We start from the raw sequence: 26,198 nt of genomic DNA on the forward strand, positions 1-26,198 counted from the left end.
TCAGCATTAATTCTTGCCTGGTCTCAACTTACTGCACAAATAAAGAGATTTGTGAAAACATAGAAGTTAACCTGATATGCGTATCTGTAATCTATATTTATCTTCCTCTTTTAGATCAGCTTTAAGTTGTAAACATATGAGTAACACAATTGGAGGCTGATTTGGAAAGGATCCAGTAGAAAAAACTAATCATAAATAATTTAAACAGAAAACTGAGAAACTAAATTAATAGAAAGTAATCATTTGGAAAAGGATTATTTCCCTGGTATACTTACATTATTGAAGGGGGAAGCTTTAGGAAAAAAAAGGATTTAAAGAAAAAAAAATGCATTTGGAGTAATGTTGTCCATGTTAATTTCTTCATAAATCAAACTACAATTTAATGCCTATTCCTATATTCATTTTAAGTATTTGCAATCAATAGCTTAAACTAAATAAAATATACTATAAAAATATGCAAGGCAGGTCATCTTGAAACAAAAATAGATTACTTCAGACGCTTAGAAGATGAAAAGAGGCAACAACATTTACCATTTGCTTCCTCTTATATTTTAAGTTTGATGATTTATTTGCATTTCTGCAAAAATAAAAGTGAAGTGCAGTTAATAATAGATCTGTTCTGCTGACATTATAAGTGGGAAAAAAGTGTGACTTTAACTTTTTAATGATAGCAAATTCTTAGGTTGATTTTTAACTTACAGTAGGGCAGATAGCCCTGCAAAGACACATCTTTACGTATGTTTTCGTTTTCACTGTGAGGAATAACTGTAAATCCGATGTAACAGGGAGAGCATCAAAGTGGACATTCGGGGCAGCTGAGGAAGGCTCCATGATGCCAAACTGTAACAAAATCATCTTGTATTTTCTTCTACTGAAGGTTTGTTAATCCTCACCTTGAAGGTGAAGTTCAATTTCTGAATGAATTATGCCCTGAGACATGAAGGGAAGCCACCTGAAGAAAAGAAAGAAAAAAAAATTTTTGTTTTTATTTTACAGTAGGTTTGATTCTGCACTAATTTTGCACAATAAAAGGTAATTATAAAAACAGCTTTTTATAAAGCTGAACCCAACCCAATCTATTACATACACACAATCATAATAAAAATGGTATCATATTATGGTTTGAGGAATAAAATATATAAATTGCTAAAACCTGCTATCTTCTTTCCAAGTCTATCAGCCCTCAATCACTAGCATTTGTACATGCAGCGTGGAGCACTCTCCACACCCTGTTGGAACAAAGTCAAGGACAGACCCTAAGACTCTGGGCCTGAGACCTGGGCTTAGACAAGGAAGTGGGCCTGCCCCACTGGTCTGATAAAAACCTTGGCACGGAGGAATAAATTCCAGCATCTTTTTTAATGCAGGTAGTCCCCAACTTATGGCATATTCAAGTTATGACACGCTGTACTGAATGACTGTCTGTTTGTTTTGTACATCTTGTTGTTAGTAACATGTACTACATACAATGTGTAAAATATATCTGTAAGTTTATATGTAATGTTTCCAGTTCCCAAAGGTAAAAAAATTTGATTTATAAAATATACTGATAATAAAAGGCAATAATATTGAAAACTAAAAAAAGAAAATGAGGTATTCAACTTATGTCAGAATCAACTTACAATGGAGTCATCAGAATGGAACTCTGGCGTTAAGTCAGGGACTGCCTGTACCTTGTCTATGGGTCACTCTCTCTTGTTTCCAGTGGCTTCCTCTAATATCTTTTCCTTTGTGTCCCCCCAAAGAATGATATTACCTTAAAACCTGGTGAAACTACTATCACTTTTGAAAAATATTCTTAGGATATGTGCTCATTCTGGCAGCTCCCCCCAGACAAACCAGACTTCTGTGTTAGAAGCTCCCTGTTACAGAAAAAGCCAAGACTGGACTCAGAAAATCAACTTTACCACTTGCCAACTTTGTCATCTTACCCTCTTGAAGCTTATTTTTCTTGACTAAGTTGCCTGCCTTACCTAAGCCACAGAGCAGTTGTAAAGCTAAAATGAATATTGATGTAAAAATGTTTAACTGTTAGTTATTATTATAGCACATTCGAAGTGCTTCCTTCCATCCATCCATATGTTTAAAATACCCACCCCTCCCTCCCTCCCTCCCTCCATTCCTCCATCCATACATCCATCCATCCCTCCCTCCCTCCCTCCATTCCTCCATCCATCCATCCCTCCATCCACCCATCCATCCATCCATCCATCCATCCATCCATCCATCCATCCATCCATCCATCCATCCATCCATCCATCCATCCATCCATCCATCCATCCATCCATCCATCCATCCATCCATCCATCCATCCATCCATCCATCCATCCATCCATCCATCCATCCATCCATCCATCCATCCATCCATCCATCCATCCATCCATCCGTCTTTTCAGTACACATTAAGAAAGGGCCTTCCATATGCCAGACACTTTACTAAGTGCTGAGGATATAAAAGAAAAATTGAGACAAGGAGCCTGACTGGAAGGGATCTTCAGTGTAAAAGAAGGAAATGGAGATGGTAACGATATAAGTGTAATAAGTGTTGTGAGTGATGTAAAAAATATTTTCAGATATTACAGGTGCAAAAAAGGATACTGACCAGCTCTGAATGGCAGAAATAAGGAAATGCAACAACAAAGAGATGTTGCTTAGGATGAAGGTTGGATGTTTGACAGGCAGACAAGGGGTTCGAGAAGGACCTGATGGAGAGAGAAAATGGCATTGGCAAAGGTGCCGAGATATGAAGGAACCTGCAATTCTATGTGATGGAAACACTAGAGGCTGCTGGAAAAAGACAAGGGGGACACCATGAGGTTTAAGGGGATGCCACTGGACCTGAGAATGCCAAGAAACTCGAAGGCTGAGTTTTGGAACTGACTTAACCACATAGAAAGGTGGCTTTGGATAGTAATGTCTGTACCTGAGGACCTGCCACTCATCTTCGATGATTGGAGTGGGAATGGACACCTGACCCAACTTAGTCAATCAGGTTTTCTGTCTTAAGAGTTTGACCTAAGAGATACAGTTTTTTATCACACAATGGGGCTTTGCAGTGCCTGTATTATTAAGGCGAATTGGCACTATGGCATCCAAGCCAGCTGCAAGGCAAAGATATGAGAGAGAAGAGCCTTCCAGAAGAAATTGTTATACATAGAGAAGAAGGGAGCCAACTTTCGGTGAAGAGATACCTTGAAGGTCTAAAGAGTGCACACCTCTCTCGCCACTTCCTAGTGTGTGATGTCTAGCTTTATCTCTTAAATTGTGTTCCATGAGAGTCATCTGCAAAGTTGCCCTTCATGAACCAAACTTTAATGAATTTCTCACCTTTGCAACCAAACCATCCCTAGAGAATAACTTAGAGTTTATTGATTGACCAATTGAACTAAAAAAAACATACTAATATTGTCCGGTCCATTTCTGAAAACTCTGTGTTGTGATTTTTCTTTTTTCAGAAGATCCTGGACAAAAGCAACGTAATGCCCCTGGAAGGACCAAAGACTTCTGAGTCCTTGGTGCCTACTTGAAATTACTCTCTCTAGATTGCTCTAGGCTCAGGTTTCTTAAACACTTGAAATTGTCAAGCCTGTTCACAGTTAATTCCCTCTGGTGGCCATAATTTCCCCAGAATTTTTAAAAAATAGTTTTATATTGCCATCAGATCCTTACCCACGAACCGTTATCAATAGAACAGGATAGGCTGTAGGTGCTGTGGATAAGCATTACTTGTGGCACACAAACATATTGCCTTCTGTACCTGTGCCTTTACATACCTGCCTTAGGCAGGTGTCCAAGCCCATCCTCTAATTTCTGCCTCAGAATGTGCTTCAAAAGAAACTAAGAGAACTAGTCAAGGCTAGTAGCTGAGCATCATGGGATATTTTTGCATTAGGACAAGAAAATTCCGCCAAAGCCAGTGAGCAGGTGGGAGATTTGGAGCAGTCAGGCTTGAGAGGAGCAGTGAGATTTTAAAGGAAGGGAATGAAAAGCATGCAGAGGAGCTTGCTCTCCCAGAACACTGCACACGTGCCACACCAGCAGAAGCAAACCTGAGAGCCCCAGATCACCCAGGCTTTCCCTCTCCTGGGCTAGTGGGAAACACAAACACAGATGACCACAGAAAATTAGAGAATATTTTCCCTAAATCTTTTATGATTAGAGTAGATAACCACGTAATGTGTTTGGGTAATTCTGTTTTCAAACATGTGAGGTGTTTCAGTGGAGAAGGAGCATAAAAAGGTAAACAGACAAGGATGATTCAGATTAGATGTTGTATGAGATACAGTTTAGATATGGCGATCCCTCATTCACATCCAAACTGCAGAAAAATACTAAATGCTTGTAAGAAGGTTCTAAGTCTCCACCCCCACCCCGAAAAATTAGTAAGACTCATCCCTGTACCTCATTCTGTCAGTTCCTCACCATCATTACTTGTCACTTTCATACCTAGGAATGGCTCAAACTGACAAAGAAGAGAGAGAATTCTGCAGCAGCACAAATACATGCTCAGAATAGCAAGAAATGATTAACAGTGGCCTTTTTCAGGAAAAAAAAAATCAGTAAAGTTAAATGATTGCTCACTGTCTCATGATAATTTTTTTTATTCTTTTTCCCTATAAAAATAGTATTTTACATTTCTGTACTACATCAAAATTTCAACACCCTTCTTTATCCATATATTATTCATTATTTCCCAGAAATAGAAAATGAAACCATTTGTCCACAGGCTGAAGTATTTTGAAAAAAATAAAATACATAAACAATTTTAATGAGACACCTCAGGATGCTACAGAGTGATGGTTAAGATTGTGTGTCAACTTGGCTGTGCCATGATTCTCAGTGTTTTGGCAGTTATGACACACTTTGGTAGATATGTAATGATGAGTTCTGATACAATGTTATCACATCCATGATGAGATGTGTTATGAGCAGCCAATCAGTTGAAAAGAACTTTCTTTGGGAGTGTGGCCTGCATCCAGTACAGGCAGACTTTCTGGAAAAGCTTATTGGCTTTTGTTCACTATGGATCTTGCAGCTGGCTGCTGTTCATCTGGCCTCTGGTTCTGGGACTTGAGCTAGCAGCTTCTTGCCGATTTGGGATTCGTCAGCCTCCACACCCTGTGAGGCAGAGGCCTGCTGTCTGATCTGACAGTCTTGGGTTCACCAGCCCCTGCAGCTACGTGAGTCAGGAGAAGTCTCAAGACTGACCTATGTACTTGGGACTTTCCAGACTCTTATAACCATGTGAGCCATTTCCTTGATGTAAATCTCTCCATATATATTTATATACTTCACTGATTTTGCTTCTCTAGGGAACCCACCCTAAGACAGTTGGTACTGAGAATGGTTCTAGAGAAACAAAATTGTAATGATGAGTTTTCTAAATTGGTTCTCCAGTCTGGTTAGTTTTAAACATGTTGATGACTCTACTTCTGTAGTAAAAAGGGTACTGCTAATCCATGGTGGCAATAGAAAAACTCAAAATATCAATGCCAATAGCTCAAGTATTGGTGAGAGGCGAGGCTCTGAGTGGTTGTGTGTATGATACCTTTCTAAAATTTTGTCAGAATGAGAAGTACAAGGAAGCTGGTTGGCTCGTCCTACTTTCACTAGACAAAATGGTGAAAGAAAGAGATGAACTCAGGGATTCAGTCACAGCTCGAATGCCTCATCAACAGCCACAAAGTTTCCACTTGTGCTTTGAAAGAAATCTTTATTTCTTGTAGCAACAGAGCTGATATTGCAGAAAACCAGTTCCAGAGTCTTATTGTAAAAGTAGCTGAATTACAATGCCAACTGAATTCCCAACTTCAAGTGGTGTCTGAAGTTAAAGTAAGGGCATTGACTGGGAAGAAATGGAATCCTGAAACTTGGGGTGGGGGATATATGGGTAGATAATCAGGAAACTGGAGACACTGAGCCCCTAAATTTCCTTGAATTACTCCTGACAACAGAATCAGCCATCTCATTCCCTTCTGAAGAGATTACTCCATCTCTGTCTGCTAAGCCACTGTCCCCAGTGCAACCATTACTCCCTCCACCCCCATCTGATGAAATTAACCCAGCTATATCTGAAGAGCCTTTGTCTGAGTCATTCCCTGGTACATCATCTGGGTAGATGTCTTACAAGACATTGACGAATGTTCTCAGAACACATCCCCACCATCCATTTTGGTTTCTAGACCTATAATTAGACTTAACTGTCAGTGAACACCACAAGGTAAAGTACAAAGTGACCCAGGGGGAGGTACCCTGCACCCCAAAAGAACTGCTTAACTTTTCTAATATGCAAAAATAGAAACATGGGGAATATGTATGGGAATGACTATTAAGGGTGTGGGATAATGGTGCAAGTAACATAAAGTTGGATCAATCTGACTTTATAGATATGGGATCACTAAGCACAAATGCTTCGTTCAGTTTTTCAGCTTGAGAGGTTAGGAAAAGATCTAATAGTTTATTTGGTTTGTTCACTGAAGTATGGATTACACCGTGGCCCACACTAAATCAAGTTGAAATGCTAGACCTGTCTTGTTATACTGTAGAAGAAAGTATCCACAGGCTTAGGGAAATTAGCACGTTAGAGTGGACTTATCAGGTTAGATCCACAGGTCCACACATGAAGTGCCCAGAAGACACACCTTTTACCAAAACTGTGAGGAATGAATTTGTGAAAGGATTCTCAGCATCCTTAAGGACTGCTGTGATTGTTATTTTAGGTAAGTCAGATTTGACAGTGGGAACTTCCTTAACTAAATTAAGACGCCTAGCCACAATGAGGCGGATTGGAGCCCATGGTGGTAGGGGCCAACTGGCGGCACTCAATCAACAAAGACAAGATGGGTATGATTACAATATGGATAGAGCAGTCAAAGCAGTAATCAGAACACTCTGACTCACATGAACTTATGATGAGAGAGAAGCCTGGATAGGTGGGTTTAAAAAATAATAATAATAATAAGGGGTAAATTCACTTTAAACCTGTCACCACCAATTAACACCTTCACACATAAATGGCCTGAGTGTAAAAGTTCCCTTGCCAACTCTAGTTATGTAAAAGAAGGGTGCTGTTTAAACAGGGCCTTCCCCTGTTTCTTCTCCTGGCCCTCTCCACACATGATAGACGTAGACTTCACTTAGTTTATGATTATCCACAGATTCACTAATTTAGCACAAATTCACTAACCTAGCACACATTTCTTGAGTACCTACTATGTTCTGCTACAGGCTTGTTTTATGGACACCATGAAGGTCTTTATTTACAACCTCCTACAAGCATGGGTCCTGGCATGTGATTTTCTTGGAATAAGCTCCAGAACTGGCACAATGCAGTTAAGAAAGAGACAAGTTTTGTGGATAATAATGATGGAATGCTGGAGGGGTAACTATTGCCTTGCTTCTGCTTAAGAACCCCTCTCCTCAATATACGACCCTGACACTGCTTGACAGCCTGGTGATGGTGCAGGAGAAGACGCTCCCCACCGCCCCGGTACAGACAGCAAGGCAAGTGATGGTGCAGCAGAAGATGTCCCCTGCCCTGCAGAGACAGAAAGGCAGGTGATGGTGCAGCAGAAGATGTCCCCTGCCCTGCAGAGACAGCAAGGCAGGTGATGGTGCAGCAGAAGATGCCCCCTGCCCTGCAGAGACAGCAAGGCAGGTGATGGTGCAGCAGAAGATGCCCCTGCCCTGCAGAGACAGCAAGGCAGGTGATGGTGCAGCAGAAGGTGCCCCCACCTTCACCCCACACAGACAGCAAGGCAGGTGATGGTGCAGCAGAAGGTGCCCCCACCCTCACCCCACACAGACAGCAAGGCAAGGGAGTCCCACCATGCAGGTCAAATAGAAACTTCAGTTTTTCAAGATTGAGATACCCAAGAAAAGTTAACCTTGTTTTGCTTAAAAATCTACACCAGTGGGGCATTCAAGTAGTTAAAAAAATTCCCGTGCTAATTCTAAGAATCACTACTTGCCATTGTCATCATTAAAACTTTAATAAGATTTTTACTGATAATTTTGTTTACACATATCTTAGCGGGATTAAAACATATTTAAACCTTTTAGATTTTGTGTTCTAATTCCAAATCCCTCATTTAATATGATTTCCCTTAGGGCTTATGGTGTCTTGATTAATGCATGCCCTTCATTTCAATTTAATACACATTTGATTTTAACCTATTCAGTGTTCCAGGAGCCATGATAGGGTCTGAAAGTAGGAATATATAAAAGTATACTGGGAGTCGGAAGAGATAGGAAGACACATAAATACTCAAATATAACTTAAAATGATAAACAGGGAGTTAAAAGTATACAGGGAAGGGACAATTGCCCAACCTGAGGCTTCAGGAGAGGCTTCCTGGTGGAGACGACGCCCTGTGTTAATTCACCAGCATATTTCCTGGTGAGGGCCAACTTCACCCCAGGAACCAGGGGAGCATCAGGGTGTGGGCAGAACAGGCAGCCAGCACCCACTGAAAACACCCCGAAGCTGACCAGAGGACCCGGGTCTGCCACACTTAGCCTAGTGTGGCCCTGAGTGTGGCCAGGCTGGCTTCAAGTCCAATGCTTTTCAGTGGAGTGTGATCCCAAAGGTGTGAGGAAGGCCTCCTTGGCACCCCCTGCTCAAGTCTGTGCCCACAATTATTATTTTTCCGTTTAACAAAAGGTGTTGAGGATTGTGAAATGGCGAAGATGGATTGGAGTGGAGGCGAATTCTACCCACCAGAAATATCCAGAACTTTCTGATAGTCTTTTCTATCCACAGTAAAAGCCTTTTAAAGCCTCCTTCCTTCCATTTTTACACAAAGAAAATGATCTCAACCTTTCTTCAAAAAAAAAAAAAAGTAAAGATTGCTGAATAGAAATGAGGTTGGAACACTTTGAAAGTGTTAGTTGCATATCAACGCTCAGGGACACTGTGCAGCCTCTTGTCCTTATTCCTCAGCTTCTTAATACACTCAGGTCACTCCATTTTTCTGACTGTGGTTTGCATTTGAGAGGACAGTGCTGGTCATGCTGCTCTGCCTTGACAAGTTGTTAGTTTTTTAGATCATTTATTTCCATCTAACTTTTCAATTCCTGAGTCTATAAATTCTCCTATTCGGAACTGCCATAGGTAGGGCTTTATTTCAAATAGCTTGCTTCCTGCAAGCTCATGCTAATTCCATTCCTGCAGTCAGGAGACAGTGAGGCCCTCAGCACCTCCTTCAGGCTGAGTCTCAGCTAATCTAGATCCTCTGAGATCAAGCGGAGTAGCAAATATCTGTCTTAAATGACATTACTCTATTAAAGGACAGACACTAACTTCTTAGTGAGTTTGCTGTTAAAGTTTACACACACACACACACACACACAGTAGTACTACAAGTGTGGTAACATTGACAGAAAAGTCTAGAGATTCCTATGCTAACAAACCTTATGGTATGTAGTATGTTGTGAGATCTAGTCATATGATAAACAGGAATGTTTTCTTTAATTCATAAAATCACTCGAATGTTTGCCTGATTCAAATACAACAATCCTCAAATATTCAAACGTTATATGTAAACAGTAGAAATTCAGTGGTGTATACTCCCATCTATATTAAATGTACCAAGATGCAGAGAAAACCTTCAGAAATAATAATAATAATAACCTTAAGAATATGGATGTTCAGTTGAAGAGGGAACAAAGAGAAAAAAGGGTGCAGCCTGCAGGAGACCCCCTTGGTGCACAGAGCTCACGTGCTTGTCCCAGGCTCCAGACTTCAGCAGAACCGTGTCTTCTCCTCAGCTCAGAAAAGGACCAGCACTTGGTGGTCTTCTCTTTGTCCTAACTCACCTGTGCTATAAATACTATTCCTTTGAGGGAGGTACAAAAAGCATGCCCAGAACTTTCTTCCCCCACCTCCTCTTCCAGTCTTGTGCCGTGTAGCCTGTATGTTTCTGTGCCCAGGTCCCAGACTACTTATCCCTTGTCAGTGTGCCTGGGCACCTAGTGTCCTGCACCTGACTCCCACAGGCTCAGAGAGGGGAGAAAACAGTGCAGATAGTCTGCTGTCTCTGAGGCAGCATGTCTCTTTGCCCCACAGAGAGTCCTGCCACAAGCACATCTGCCCTATATGAAGCTGTCCTTGCCTTGACTTTTGACATACAGGGAAGTCTCTGGCACCACAGAAGTAACAGTGGCTTTAGAGTCTTCTTTTTCTGTTGCAGAAAATAAGCTTCTGAATCTGAGCTCTATTCCTGGCTCCACTACTGACTTGCTTCAATCTCTTTCTCTCTCTCTTTCTCCCTTTCCCCACACCCACCCCTCCATCTCCAGATTGAAAAGAAATGATTTTTAATCTTTATCAGAGTATTGTATGAGTGAGCACTGGGTGCCAATTTTTCAGCATGTACTATGTCCACAGCATCAAATGCTAAAATTTATTAAATCTGGACAGTGCATGTATTATACACCCACTTCTCACTTATAGACATGATTAAGTTCCAAAGACCAGGCCCTTATGTGAAAACCAGCATTATGTGAAAATGGAGGATGACCAGATCAGAACACAAAATTACATAACTGCCAAACCACTGAGAATCAGGGTCCAGCCAAGCTGACACATAACCTTAACCATCACAGCCAGCATTACTCTCACCTCACACCTCGATGTTTGTTATTGCCAAACGTGTGTCTTTAACATGAAAAATAGTTGAACAGATTTTTTACTATTGACATAAAAGAGAAATGTTGGAAAATGAGATAGTCGATAAGTGAAGAGTAGCTGTACTATTTTTGATGGCTTAAATACTTCGTAATTTAAATTTTTCTAATATAATTCACTGAAACTAAAATTAAGGCATCACTTATGTCTTTTCCTTCTACATTAGTCCATTTTGGCATAGTAAAAACGTGAGGTAGTCAGGAGGTGATGGGTGGCAGCAATGTGGTAACAGTGGAGGTGATGGAACCCGTGGCCTGGTATGTATGTGCAGGGGTGTGCACTAGTGATTCATGAAACTAAATTATTCTCAGAAGATTTCCTATTTAAAAGAAATCAACTAAATTAATTCAACAAACTATACCAGAACTATATATGTAAAAGAACTATATATATGAAAGAACTGAAGAAGAAACTCAAGCCTTGAGTTGCAATATTGAAGGATTTACCAAAAGGTCGATAACTGGAATCCACCAGCTGCTCCTTAGAAACCCTATGGGGCAGTTCTACTCTGTCCTATATGGTCACTATGAGTCGGAATCAACTTGACAGCAACAGGTTTGGTTTTGGGGCAAAATGTTGCAGGAAGCATTAAAAGAAGATGGAAGGAATACACATAGTCACTGTACCAAAAAGAATTGGTGATGTTCAACAATTTCAGGAGGTAGCATATGATCACGAATGGATGGGACTGAAGGAAGAAGTCCAAGCTGCACTAAAGGCATTGGCAAAAAACAAGGCTCCAAGAATTAATGAAATACCAGTTGAGATGTCTCAACAAACAGATGCGAGGCTGGAAATGCTCACTCGTCTATGCTAAGAAATTTGGAAGACAACTACCTGGCCAACTGACTAGAAAAAAAAGAGATCCATATTTGTAGCCATTCAAAAGAAAACTGGTCAAGCAGAATGTAGAAATTATCCAACAATATCATTAATATCAGATACAAATAAAATTTTGCTGAAGATCATTCAAGAGATTGTAGTAGTATGTAGACAGGGAACTGCCAAAAGTTCAAGCAGAATTCAGAAGAGGATGTGGAACAAGGGATCTCACTGCTGATGTCAGATGGATCTTGGCTGAACTGTGTCCCTTTACAATGTAAGTCAACTTGGTTAGGCCACGTTTCCCAGTATTGTGTGACTGTCCACCATTTTGTCATCTGATGTGATTTTCCTATGTGTTGTGAATCCTCTCTCTATGATGTTAATGAGTCAGGATGAGATGCAGTTATGTTAATGAGACAGGACTCAATCTACAAGATTAGGTTGTATTTTAAGTCAATCTTTTTTGAGATATAAAAGAGAGAAGCCAGCAGAGAGATGTGGGGACTTCAAACTACCAAGAAACAAGAACCAGGAGAATAGAGTGTCCGTTGGACCAGGGGTCCCTGCACTGAGAAGCTCCTTGGTTGGGTAAGATTGATGACAAGGACCTCCCTCCAGAGCTGACAGAGACAGAAAGCCTTCCCCTGGAGGTGCCACACCAAATTTGGACTTCTAGCTTCCTAGACTGTGAAAGAATAAATTCCTCTTTGTTAAAGCCATCCACTTGTGGTATTGCTGTTATAGCAGCACTAGATAACTAAGACACAGAGAACACCAGAAAGATGTTTACCTGTGTTTTATTGACTATGCAAAGGCGTTCAACTGTGTGGGTCATAACAAATTATGAATAACAGTGGGAAGAATGGGAATTCCAGGACGATTAATTGTACTCATGAGGAACCTATACATAGAACAAGAGGCAGTCGTTTGAACAGAACAATGGAATACTGCGTGGTTTAAAGTCAGAAAAGGTGCCTTGGGGTTGTATTCTTTTATGGTACATATTCAATCTGTATGCTGAGCTAAGAATTTGAAAAACTGAACTATATGAAGAAGAATGTGGCATCAGAATTGAAGAAGGCTCATTAAGAACCTGTGATACGCAGATGACACAACCTTCCTTGCTGAAAGTGAACAGGACTTGAAGCACTTACTTTTGAAGAGCAAAGACCACAGCCTTCAGTATGGATTACACCTTAACATAAAGAAAACAAAAATCCTTACAACTGGACCAATAAGCAACATCATGATAAAGGGATAAAATATGGAAGTTGTCAAGGATTTCATTTTATTTGGCTCTACAATCAACATACATGGAAGCAGCAGTCAAGAAATCAAACAACGCATTGCACTGGGAAAATCTGTAGTAAAAGATCTCTTTAAAGTGTTAAAAAGCAAAGATGTCACTTTGAGGACTAAGGTGGGCCCGACCCAAGCCAGGGTATGTTCAATTGCCTCATATGCATGTCCTGGAAGAAGTACAGCCAGAAAGCTCCTCTTGAAGTGAGGATGGTGATACCTGGTCTCACATACTTTGGACATGTTATCAGGAGGGACCAGTCCCTGGAGAAAGGCATCATGCTTGGTAAAGGGTCAGGAGGATGGAACAGGATTAGAGTTAGAATCAACTCAGTGGCACCTAACGACAGCAACAACAACATATCAGAACATAGAAAGAAAGTCTTAGATGAATCACTCCTTAGCTCTTCTGATTTGGAGAATAGAAAACAGTTGCCAACAGGCCATTAAGATGCCCATGTGTGGTGGAGCAGGTTGGGAAGCCATGCAGGTCGAGGAGGAGCAGTGAGAGCTCTGCTCATCCTTTTAAGAACTACAAGGCACTCTTACATGGCGATGCCTATCAGGTGATGTTCTGTGTAAGTGTTGAGAGAAAAGAGAAGCTGTTTCTAGTTGAACCAATTAGCTCATGCTAGAGGCAAAACTGAGGCCTGGTGGTGCACTAGTTAAGAGCTGGGCAGCAAACTGAAAGGTCAGTAGTTTGAATCCACCAGCCGTTGTTTGGAAACCCTATGGGGCAGTTCTACTCCGTCCTATAGAGTCGCTATGAGTCAGAATCTACTCAAAGGCACTGAATTTGTTTTGTTTTGTTTTAGAGGCAGAATTTGAACTAGAACTTGAAGGATTAAAGGATTTTGATGAGGACAGTGCAGTAAGGAAGGGCATTTCTGGGTACAGAATAGCACACTCCATGGGGCAGAACTTGTTCAGGCAGTAACAAACAATCTAATTTAACCGAGATCTTCCAAGAGGGAAGTTATGAAAACAATTTGGAGGGAAAACAAAATGTCAGAAGGAATAAAGCTTTGACTGGTAACATCATGAAGTTGATTTTTTTTATTTTTAGACAAGGAAATTATTAAAGATTTTCAAAAAAGAAATTAATATGATTAAAATATTACTTTAGAAACATTATTTTTCCCCACAATGTTTCTTAAGAAGTTTTAGGGCAAAACTATACAATAAAATACTAAAGACTAAAATAGAGCAAAGGAAAAATAAGAGAAGAAAAGATGTGCTGAAGTCAGAACGATGCTAGCAAGTGTCATAATCTGATTGGCTTGGAAGTGGTGGGCAAGATAGCCTGGAGAAAAAAGAATCAGAAGACAATTAGACCTTTAGAAAACAATTAGAAGACTATTGCAATAATGAGACTTGATGAAACAAGGGCATTTATCAGGGTACAGTAGAGATAAGAAACCCATTACCATCGAGTCAATTCCGACTCATAGCAACCCATAGGGTTTCCAAGGAGCAGCTTGTGGATTCGAACTCCCAGCCCTTTGGTCAGCAGCAGTAGCTCTTAACCACTGAGCCGCCAGGGCTCCAATAGAGAGAATAGAGGAGGTGAATGAAGGAGGCACTCTGAAAAAAGAATTTAATAAATTTCATGGCTAATAAGGCAAAAGAAAGGAAGAGCCTACTATAATTTTGTCTCCAATCATCATTTGTATTTGCATTTTTACTATTTTTCATTGAATTGCCACCTTATTTTTCTCTAGTTTTTGCTTAGTTACTAAAGTTGCAATTGTCTTAGCATCTCCAATTCCAGACCCTTGAATTTCCAGTGCCCACTGGTTTCGCATACGTACACACACACACACACACACACACGTGTATACACATACACACACACATATGTATCATCTCTTTATTATCTATTTGGAAAGAAGACAGTAAGGCAGTCCCCAGTACTGAAGATTCAAAATACAGCCCAAGTTTTCTCATGCCTACGTCCATGGTAGATCGAATTTTAATGTAAAAATCTGCGTTTATTCAGTCCCATTCAAGGGTCTGAGGCCCATCCTCCTCCCTGTGACTGAGAGACCCAGTAACGATGAGCATAAATGCCCATCTAGCCCAAGCTGGCAGTATTACCTGCCATGGCAGGACTCAGCAAGGATCTAGAGAGAAGGCTCCTTCCTGTGAAAAAGGGTGCCATTTTCTTAAGCAAGGAGGTCTGGAATTCTGAAGACAAGATTTCAACAACGGGGTGTGGAAGCGACCGCGGCTCAAACATAAAGGCATAGGGCCTGGTCAGAAATGGAGAGAGGTGCTCCTCTGGAGGACCCAGTTTTCCTGGGACTTACCCTTATGGGGCTACAGGGAAAACTCAAGTTATCTAGATTTTAAGCTTTGTCTTTCCTCTGTTGTGTTCTGAAAGTGCTTGTCTCTGAGATTCTCCTCTCTTAAGTCCTTTATGAAATTGCTGTAACACTAAAATTTTAATAATGTAACGAAACCCATATTTAAACAAATATCCTATTTATCTAATAATTTCCACTATTAAACTTTTGACCATTTTGTGAAACATAGCACATTGCAATAATAAGAAATTATAAGATAAGGCTTCTTTACAATGCTTAGCAACAGATTACTTAATTAAACAATAAATGAGAGCATGGTGCATGATATGGAATACCGTGTAATGACACAAATCAATGCACCAAAAACCCACACAGCATTATCCACAGTGCAGCACACTCTGATGAAGTCCCACAGTGCCCAGAACTACCTTTCACAGGTGAAGACAGACTCCAATGTGGCTCCAGGCTCTCTGACAATGACCTTCTCGCAGTACCAGTGCTGCGATTTATCATGGGCCTCACAGCGCAACAGCACCTTCTGCAGTTTTCCAAGAGACACTGCTTCCACTTGAAACATATCAGTCTGGTGCAAGAAACAGAGAAAAGCCCCACAGAAATAACTAGGCTCCAGCAGTGACAGACACAGGCAATAATGGCAGCCCACGGACTGCTGGAGCAGCACAAGTTTTTGTAAGAGATCATGTCACTACAGTTAGCAACCAAAACGGGCTTAAGGAAAGAAAAATAAGAAAATAACTTTTTTTTTTAATCTTTAAAAATATGTTTCTGGCTATATTTTTTCTCCCTGTCAGTTTCATTTACTCCATTTTTAGTAGCATCCAACGTAATAAATGAACAGAGCCTAGTACGAAGGCCTCCAGTCCGTGGCTTCTCTCTCGTTTCAATGCCTGCAGCTGTGAAGCGGTGTGTGAGGGGGTCAGGCTGCGGCCACGTGACCTGGCAGATGCTGCTCTTCTCTGCGGCATGTGGAACAGCTTTCCTCTTTCTCTCCCTTCTTTCCCTCCTACCTTCCTTCTTTTCTTCAGTAACTTCTCTTCTGAACCTTCCTCTGTAAACATCACCCAGCACATTCTTAGGTTTGTTGTGAAAGAGCATCCTGGAATCTCCGTTCCCAAACAGAATCAGTTTGTCAAAAAACTGACTGGCATTTCTGAAGAGACTCAGAGTCTAAAGCAAACGCTAGCACATTGCAGCAAAAAGAACGGCTTCACAAATTGCTTCCATTGTTGGGGAGAATTCTTTTTTTATCGTTCAATCAGCTGTAACCCACAGAGGCCCCATATGTGTCAGGGTAGGACTGCCTCACAGGGTTTCCAACGGCCGATTTTTTGAGGTGGATCGCTGTGTCTTTCTTCCAAGGTCCCTCTGGCTGGACTCCAGCCTCCGACCTTTCAGTTATCATATAAGCCTTAACCTTAACCTTCTGCACCGCCTAGGGACTCTGTTGTTTAGAAAAACCACCTGAGCAAAGCGTCACAAATATAATGAAATCTGAGAGGTTCCCCAAAATGACACTTGACAGTTACCTACCCTCATGGTAAAAATGCAAATATTTATTTGAAAAAAAAAAAAAAGTATTGTTCGTATTTTCTATATGGGATGGGTTTTCTTCATTGCTGCTGCATTGTTACCATATTCAATTTCAATTCAGCATTTGAAGATATACTGCCTAGGTCTCACTGTTGGTTCCACATTGTCAATGGCAATCTTCTCTTGTTTAGACCAGAACAAGGCCATTCAAACCCATTACCAGTGACTCAAACCTGACTCATAGCAACCCTATAGGACAGAGTAGGACTACTCTACAGGCTTTCCAAGGCTGTAAACTTACAGAAGCAGACTGCCACATCTTTCTCTCCCAGAGCAGCTGGTGGGTCCAAACTACCAACCTTTAGGTTCACAGTTGAGCACTTAACCACTGCACCACTAGGTCTCCTTCCAAGGCCATTACTAGCCCAATAATGATGCTTCTGTAAATCACATCAGGATGGTTTGTGCAGCTTATTGGGTGTGCTTGATGGTCTCATTGTCACTATCTTGCATTACCAGTGTGCCTTTACAAAGCACATACTATGAGGTACATCACCTGTTACAGCGGATGTGCTTGATGCCCCACTTCATGTCCCAGGGCCCATTTGGGGGTTCATCTAGTGCTCTGGTTCATAGTTTAGGCATGCCATCAGCTTTGTGTCTTAATTCCTTGTGTCTCACTGCTTCTTTGCCTGAGGGCTTCTCCCGGGCAAATAATTCTAAGGGATGTTCTTCAAGGTTCTTCTGAAGGTCCCTCGCAAGAAGGAACCCTAGTAGTAACCAGCTCTTTAATATCCCTATATTGGCTTTTCTCCCTTTCCCACCTTACTTTACCCAGTCCTTTAAACCCTGGTGGTATAGTGGTTAAGTGCTACTGCTACTAACCAAAGGGTCAGCAGTTCAAATCCACCAGGCGCTCCTTGGAAACTCTATGGGCAGTTCTACTCTGTCCTATAGGGTCGCTATGAGTCTGAATCGACTCAACAGCAATGGGCTTGGCTTGGCTTACTTCCTAGGTGCTTACTAGGTAAATTATCTGCACTCAAGTCTTCATCTCATGATCTGCTTTGGGGCAAACCCAAACTAAGATACTTCATCAAGATCCAGATATATTGCCTGAATTAGCTTTATGGGTTTTTCTTGTATCTTAAAGTAATTTTAGTTTTGAAGGCAATTAAACCAGGTCTATTATGTACATCTCCCATGTGTCTGTCAGTTTGTCATACTGTGGAGGCTTGCGTGTTGCTATGATGCTGGAAGCTATGCCACTGGTATTCAAATACCAGCAGGGTCACCCATGTCAGACATGTTTTAGCTGAACTTTCAGACTAAGACAGACTAGGAAGAAGGAACCAGCAGTCAGCTTCTGAAAATATTTATCCAGCAAAAACCTGATGAATATTAGTGGTACATTATTTGATATGGTGCTGGAAAACGAGCCCCCCAGGTTGGAAGGCACTCAAAAGACGACTGGGAAAAAGCTGCTTCCTCAAAGTAGAGTAAGCCTTAATGATTAGATGGAGTCAAGCTTTCAGGACCTTCCTTTGCTGATGTGGCATGTCTCAAAATGAGAAGAAACAACTGCAAACATCCATTAATAATCAGAATGTGGAATGTACAAAGTATGAATCTAGGAAAATTGGAAGTCATTAAAATTGAAACATCAACATTGATAGCCTAGGTATTAGTGAGCTGAAATGGACTGGTATTGGTCATTCTGAATTGGGCAATTATATGGTCTCCTCTGCAGGAAACAACAACTTGAGGAGGAATGGTGTTGCATTCATCGTCAAAAAGAACATTTCAAGATGCATCCTGAAGTACAACGCAGTCAGTGATAGGATAATATCCATACACTTACAAGGAAGACCACTTAGTATGACTATCATTCAAATTTATACACCAACCACTAAGGTCAAAGATGAAGACATTGAAGATTTTTACCAACTTCTGCAGTCTGAAATTGATCAAACATGCAATCAGGATGCATTGATAATCACTGGTGATTGACACTGGAAAGTTGGAAATAAAGAAGAAGGATCAGTAGTTGGAAAACATGGCCTCGCTGATAGAAATGATGCTGGAGATCGCATGATTGAATTTTGCGAGACCAAAGACTTCTTCACTGCAAATACCTTCTTTTACCAACACTTGTTGTTGTTGTTGTTAGGTGCCATCAAGTTGGCTCCGACATGTAGAGACCCCATGCACGACACAACGATACATTGCCTGGTGCTGCGCCATCCTCACAATTATTGCTATGCTTGAGCCCATTGTTTCAGCCATTGTGTCAATCCATCTTATTGAGGGTCTTCTTCTTTTTTCTGACCCTCTACTTTGTCAAACATGATGCCCTTCTCCAGGCACTGATTCCTCTTGATAACATGTCCAAAGTATGTGAGACGGAGTCTCACCACCCTTTCTTCTAAGGAGCTTTCAGGTTGTACTTCTTCCAAGACAGATTTGTTTGTTCTTTTGGCAGTCCATGGTATATTCAATATTCTTCACCAACATCACAATTCAAAGGCATCAGTTCTTTCATATGAAATCTGGACATGAATAAGGAAGACAGAAGAAGAACTGGAGCATTTGAATTGTGATGCTGGCAAAGAATACTGAATATGGACTGCCAAAGGAAAAAAGAAATCTGTCTTGGAAGAAGTACAACCAGAATGCACCTTAAAAGCAAGGATGGTGAGACTACATCTTACATACTTTGGACATGTTGTCAGGAGAGATCAGTCCTTGGAGAAGGATGTCATGCTTGGTGAAGTGCAGGGTCAATGAAAAAGAGGATTGACACAGTTGCTACAACAATGAGCTTAAGCATAATGATTGTGGGGATGGTGCAGGACTTGGCACTATTTTGTTCTGTTATACCTAGGGTCACTATGAGTCAGAACCAACTCAATGGCACCAAACAACGAGAACAACTATTCTTCTTCGGCTTTTCTTATTCATTGTCCAGCTTTCACATGCATAGGAGGTGACTGTCAGGTGCACCTTAACCCTCAATGTGATATCTTTGCTTTTCAACACTTTAAAGGGGGTCTTTTGCAGCAGATTTGCCCAATGCAATGGGTCTTGTGATTTCTTGACTGCTGCTTCCATGAGTGCTGATTGTGAGTCCAAGTAAAAAAAAATCCTTGACAACCTCGATCTTTTCTCTGTTTATCATGATGTTGCTTATTGGTCCAGTTGTGAGGATTTTGATTTCCTTTATGTTGAGTGTAATCCATCCTGATGGCTGTGGTCTTTGATCTTCATCAGTGTTTGAAGTCCTCTTCACTTTCAGCAAACAAGGTTGTGCCAGCTACACAATGTAGGTTTTTTAATGAGTCTTCCTCCAGTTCTGAAGCCCTGTTCTTCTTCATATAGTCCAGCTTCTCGGATTATTTGCTCGACATACAGATTGAATAGGTATGGTGAAAGGACACAACACTGACACACACTTTTCCTGGCTTTAAACCGTTCAGTATCCCCTTGTTCTGTTCCAACGGCTGCCTCTTGACCTATGTACAGGTTCGTCATGAGCACAATTATGTATTCTGGAATTCCCATTCTTTGCAATGTTATCCATAATTTGTTATGATCTACACAGTCGATGCCTTAGCATAGTTAATAAAACACAGGAAAACATCTTTCTGGCATTCTCTGCTTTCAGCCAGGATCCATCTGACTTCAGTAATGATATCCTTGGTTCCACATCCTCTTCTATATCCAGCCTGAATTTCTGGCAGTTCCCTGTCGATATAATGCTACAACTGCTTTTGCATGATCTTCAGCAAAATTTTACTTGCGTGTGATATTAATGATATCGTTCAATAATTTCCACATTTGGTTGGGTCATCTTTCTTGGGAATAGGCATAAATATTGATTGTCTTCAGTTGGTTGGCCAGGTAGCTGTCTTCTAAATTTATTGGCATAGAAGAGTGAGCACTTTCAGCTCTACATCAGTTTGTTGAAATATCTTAATTGGTATTTCATCAATTCCCAGAGCCTGGTTTTTCACCAATGCCGTCAGTGCAACTTGGACTTCTTCCTTCAGTACCATTGATTCCTGATCATATGCTACCTCCTGAAATGGCTGAACACTGACAGGTCCTTTTTGCTATAGTTACTCTACGGATTTCTTCCATCTTCTTTGATGCTTCCTGTGTCATTTAATATTTTCCCCATAGAATCCTTCAATATTGCAACTCAAGGCTTGAATTTTTTCTTTAGATATTTCAGCTTGAGAAATGTTAAGCGTGTTCTTCCCTTTTTGTTTTCGATCTCCAGGTCTTTGCACATGTTGCCATAATACTTTACTTTGTCTTCTCCAGCCACCCTTTGAAATCATCTGTTCAGCTCTTCTACTTTATCATTTTTTCCTTTTGTTTTAGCTGCTTGATGTTTGAAAGCAAGTTTCAGAGTCTCTTCTGACATCCATTTAGGTCATTTGTTTCTCTCCTCTTTTTAACGACCTCTTGCTTTCTTCAGTATGATGTCCTTGATGTCATTCCACAACTCATCTGGTCTTTGGTCACAAGTGTTCAACACGTCCAATCTCTTCTTGAGATGGTCCCTAAATTCAGATGGGATATACTCAATATCGTATTTTGGCTCTCATGGACTGTTTTAATTTTCTTCAGTTCCAACTTGAACTTTTATATGAGTAATTGATGGCCTGACCCACAGTCGGCCCCTGGCCTTGTTCTGACTGATGATACTAAGCTTTTCCATCCACAGATGTAGTCAATTTGATTCCTGTATATTCTATCTGGTGAGGTCCATGTGTATAGTCACTGCTTATGTTGATGAAAAAAAGGTACTTGCAATGAAGAAGTCTTTGGTCTTGCAAAATTCAATTACGCGATCTCCAGCACTGTTTCTATCACCAAGGCCATATTTTCCAACTACCGATCCTTCTTCTTTGTTTCCAACTCTCACGTGCCAATCACCAATAATTATCAGTGCATCCTGATTTAATGTTCAGTCAATTTTAGACTGCAGAAGTTGGTAAAAATCTTCAGCTTCTCCATCTTTGGCCTTAGTCGTTGGTGTGTAAATATGAATAATAGTCATACTAATTAGTCTTCCTTGTAGGTGTATGGATATTATCCTATCACTGACAATGTTGTACTTCAGGATAGATCTTGAAATGTGCTTTTTGACAATGAATGAAACGCCATTCCTCTTCAAGTTGTTGTTTCCAGCACAGTAAACCATATAATTGTCTGATTCAAAATGACCAATAGTAGTCCATTTTAGCTCACTAATGCCTAGGATATTGATGTTTATCTGTGCCGTTTTATTTTCGACAACTCCAGTTTTCCTAGATTCATACTTTGTACTTTCCACAGTCTGATTATTAATGGATGTGTGCAGCTGTTTCTTCTCGTTTTGAGTTGTGCAACATCAGCAAAAGAACGTCTCAAAAGCTTGACTCCATTCGTGTCATTAACGTTGACTCTACTTTGAGGAGGCAGCTCTTCCCCAGTTGTCTTTTGAGTGTCTTCCAACCCGAGGGGCTCATCTTCTGGCACTATATCAGACAATGTTCCATTGCTATTTATCAGGCTTTTGCTGGCTAAGTCTTTTCAGAAGTAGACTGCTGGTTCCTTCTTCCTAGTCTGTCTTAAATCTATAAGCCCAGCTAAAACCTGTCCACTATGGGTGACCCTGCTGGTATTTGAATACCGGTGGCATAGCTTCCAGCATCACAACAACTCTCAACCCCCCACAGTACGACAAAACTGACAGATGCGTGGGGGTTCATCAACATAAACAGTGGCTATACACATGGACCTCACCAGATGGAATACACAGGAATCAAATTGACTACATCTGTGGAAAGAGATGATGGAAAAGCTCAATATCATCAGTCAGAACAAGGCCAGGGGCCGAATGCAGAACAGACCATCAGTTGCTCATATGCAAGTTCAAGCTGAAACCAAAGAAAATTAGAACAGTCCACAAGAGCCAAAGTATGACCCTGAGTATATCCCATCTGAATTTAGAGACCATTTCAAGAACAGATTGGATGTGTTGAACACTAATGACTAAAGACCAGATGAGTTGTGGAACGACATCAAGGGCATCATACATGAAGAAAACAAGAGGCCATTAGAAAGATGAAAAGAAAGAAAACACCAAAATAGCTGTCAGAAGAGATCTGAAACTTGCTCTTGAATATCAAGTATCTAAGGTGAAAGGAAGAAATGATGAAGTAAAAGAGCTGAACTGACGATTTCAAAGGGCGGTTCAAGAAGACAAAGTAAAGTATTATGATGACATGTGCAAAGACCTGAAGATGGAAAACCAAATGGAAGAACACGCTTAGCATTTGTCAAGCTGAAAGAACTAAAGAAAAAATACAAGCCTCAAGTTGCAGTATTGAAGGATTCTATGGGGAAAATGTTAAACAACTCAGGAAGCACCGGAAGAAGATGGAAGGAATCCACAGAGTCACTATACCAAAAAGAATTGGTTGGCATTCAACCATTTCAGGAGGTATCACATAAGCAGGAACCAATGGTACTGAAGGAAGAAGTCCAAGCTGCACTGAAGGCATTGGTGAAAAACAAGGCTCCAGGAATTAATGGAATACCAACTGAGATGTCTCAACAAATGGATGCAACACTGGAAGTACTCACTCCCCTGTGCCAAGGAATTTGGAAGACGGCTACCTGGCCAACCGACTGGAAGAGATCTATATTTATGCCTATTTGCAAGAGCAGTGATCCCACCGAATATGGAAATTATTGAACAATATCATTAATATCATACACAAGTAAAATTTTGCTGAAGATCATTCAAAAGCAGCTGCAGCAGCATATCGACAGTGAACTGCCAGAAATTCATGCCAGATCCAGAAGAGGACACGGAACTAGGAATATCATTGCTGATGTCAGGTGGATCCTGGCTGAAAGCAGAGAATACAAGAAAGACGTTTGTCTGTGTTTTATTGACTATGCAGAGGCATTCAACTGTGTGGATCATAACAAATTATGGATAACACTGCAAAGAATGGGAATTCCAGAACACTTAATTGTGCTCATGAGGAACCTGTACATAGATCAAGAGGCAGTCGCTGGAACAGAACAAGGGAACACTGTGTGGTTTAACGTCTGGAAAGGTGTTCATCAGGGTTGTACCCTTTCACCATACGTATACAATCTGTATGCTGAGCAAATAATTCGAAAAGCTAGTCTATATGAAGAAGAACGGGGCATCAGGACTGGAGGAAGACTCATTAACAACCTGCGTTATGCAGATGACACAACTTTGCTTGCTGAAAGTGAAGAGGACTTCAAACACTTACTAATGAAGATCAAAGACCACAGCCTTCAGTATGGATTACAACTCATCATAAAGAAAGCCAAAACCCTCACAACTAGACTAATAAACAACATCATGATAAACAGGGAAAAGACTGAAGGATTTCATTTTACTTGGATTCAGAGTCAACACTCATGGAAGCAGCAGTCAAGAAATCAAAAGACACATTTCATTGGGCAAATCTGCTACAAGAGACCTCTTTTAAAGTTTTGAAAAGCAAAGATGTCACCTTGAAGACTAAGGTGCACCTGACCCAAGCCACGGTATTTTAATCACCTCCTATGCATGTGAAAGCTGGAGGATGAGTAAGGAAAACCAAAGAATTGTGGTGTTGGCCAAGAATATGGAATATACCATGGATTGCCAAAAGAATGAACAAATTTGTCTTGGAAAAAGTTTAACTAGAATGCTCCTTTGAAGTAAGGACAGTGAGGCTATGTCTCACATACTTTGGACATGTTATCAGGAGGGCTCAGTCTCTGGAGAAGGACATCATACTTGGTAAAGTAGAGGGTCAGCGAGAAAGAGGAAGACCCTCAATAAGACGGATTGACACAGTGGTTGCAACAATGGTCTGAAGCATAATGATTGTGAGGATGGCATAAGATCAGGCAGTGTTTCATTCTGTTGTACATAGGGTTACTATGAGTTGGAATCGACTCGATGGCACCTAACAACAAAAACAACGTTATGTATGTTGCTGCCTTTTGATTACACCGCTGGACACCTTGTGGAGAAAATGACACCAAGGATCCCAATCAGTGGTTAAGACAATGCTCTGTACACTATTGGCCTCAAATAGATATGTTCATTTACTGACCGACCAGACACTCTTTTATGAAGTAGAAACACTTGAACTTCCCAGGGCAACTGAAATGGCCTAGTAACTATTTAAGGTTCAGTCTGTTAAGGGCATCTAGCCAAATCTTTGGAACATCTGTGAATATATGTAGTTTCTAAATTTTGGTACTATTTCTTAAATACAGTATCTTGCAGCTGGTGTCACACTGGTGTTTCATTAGCTCATGGTTAAAGATGCGGGTTGTGGCTGGTGTGAAATAATTCTTGAAGTTATCTGGCATTTTCGGTACATTACATTCATTACAAGCATTGAGGAAAATCATAGAAAACATACAAAATCTAACATAAATCAGGGAAGAAAAACACTTTCATATCTCTGATTCCAAACTTCAGAACAGATACCATTAAGCCCCACATATTTACTCTTTTTTATACTCTGATTGCAACTATACCTCCCACCAAATTTTAATGTCAGTCCATATATATCCTCCCCACTCTGGTAAATTCTATACGTAGTGATGACTTCTAAAAGATTAAACATGGAAATGACTTGCAGAAGGCAATATGTAAAGAAATCTCAGCATGCTGTTGCACGTGGTACAGCACTGCTCCAAAATGTTCTATGCTAGCCAGTGGAGCCAACTCGCTCACAGCCGGGGCAGGCAGAGCCTGAACACGGACTGGAAAGTGGCTTAATGAGAGGGCCTTGGACTGATGGAAAGCTCTGAAGGTTTCAGGCCATAACTCCACCGATCACTCAGCATAATACCAATATTAGTATCATGGTATCTAAATTTTTGTTCCTGGTCAGAATTAATAAATAATTCACTTATAATAATCAGCAAAAGTTGGGCCTCATTTTATTTTTGTCTCATCCAAAGCAGAACTAATTTTCCTACTTATTCTCATGAAGATGTTGGGTAATCTGCAGTATCAAATAAAAGAAAGGCATAGGTGAACTTTGAGATCTTTGATGTTTCAAAATATTCCACGCGTAACAACGACAAAAGTTTGAGAAACAACACTCTCAAAGTGGTTTAGCAGTCTTCTTTCTTAGAATTATACCCTTGTGTTACATTATCTGATTCTTAATTTCAGACCCCCGAATAGTACCTTCTATTTATATACAACAAAATAACAACATCACAAATTAATTAGATTGATGTATATTCCACTGCAACTTCTCAAACCTCTCAAACATAAAGATACTCTTGGTTATACACAAAAGAAAGGAAATTGTGAGGAGCTTTAGTGTAAAAACAATGTGGTTACCCTGTTCAAGATGTTTTAAATAAAGGTCACTGTGTTATTATATGAAACATACTCTAACGGCCCTTATATGACCTGATCTCTTTTGTGCCTTTCATTCCTGTCTGGACATGTTCCCTGGTATCTTCTCAACTTT

General features: G+C 40.6%; 1 protein-coding gene across 1 annotated transcript in view; it reads right to left on the reverse strand.

The window, feature by feature from the left end:
* Positions 1 to 722: 722 nt before the first annotated feature.
* Positions 723 to 26,198, reverse strand: part of LOC126062684 (uncharacterized) — a 247,882-nt gene continuing 222,406 nt past the window's right edge. The window contains exons 15-16 of the mRNA XM_049860442.1: positions 15,546 to 15,700; positions 723 to 952 (exon numbers count right to left, since the gene is read on the reverse strand). Coding sequence (XP_049716399.1) covers positions 883 to 952; positions 15,546 to 15,700 — 225 coding nt within the window. The 3' untranslated portion in view covers positions 723 to 882. The remainder of the gene's footprint in view (positions 953 to 15,545; positions 15,701 to 26,198) is intronic.

Source organism: Elephas maximus, chromosome 19 (assembly GCF_024166365.1).
Source record: "Elephas maximus indicus isolate mEleMax1 chromosome 19, mEleMax1 primary haplotype, whole genome shotgun sequence".
NCBI lineage: Eukaryota > Metazoa > Chordata > Mammalia > Proboscidea > Elephantidae > Elephas > Elephas maximus.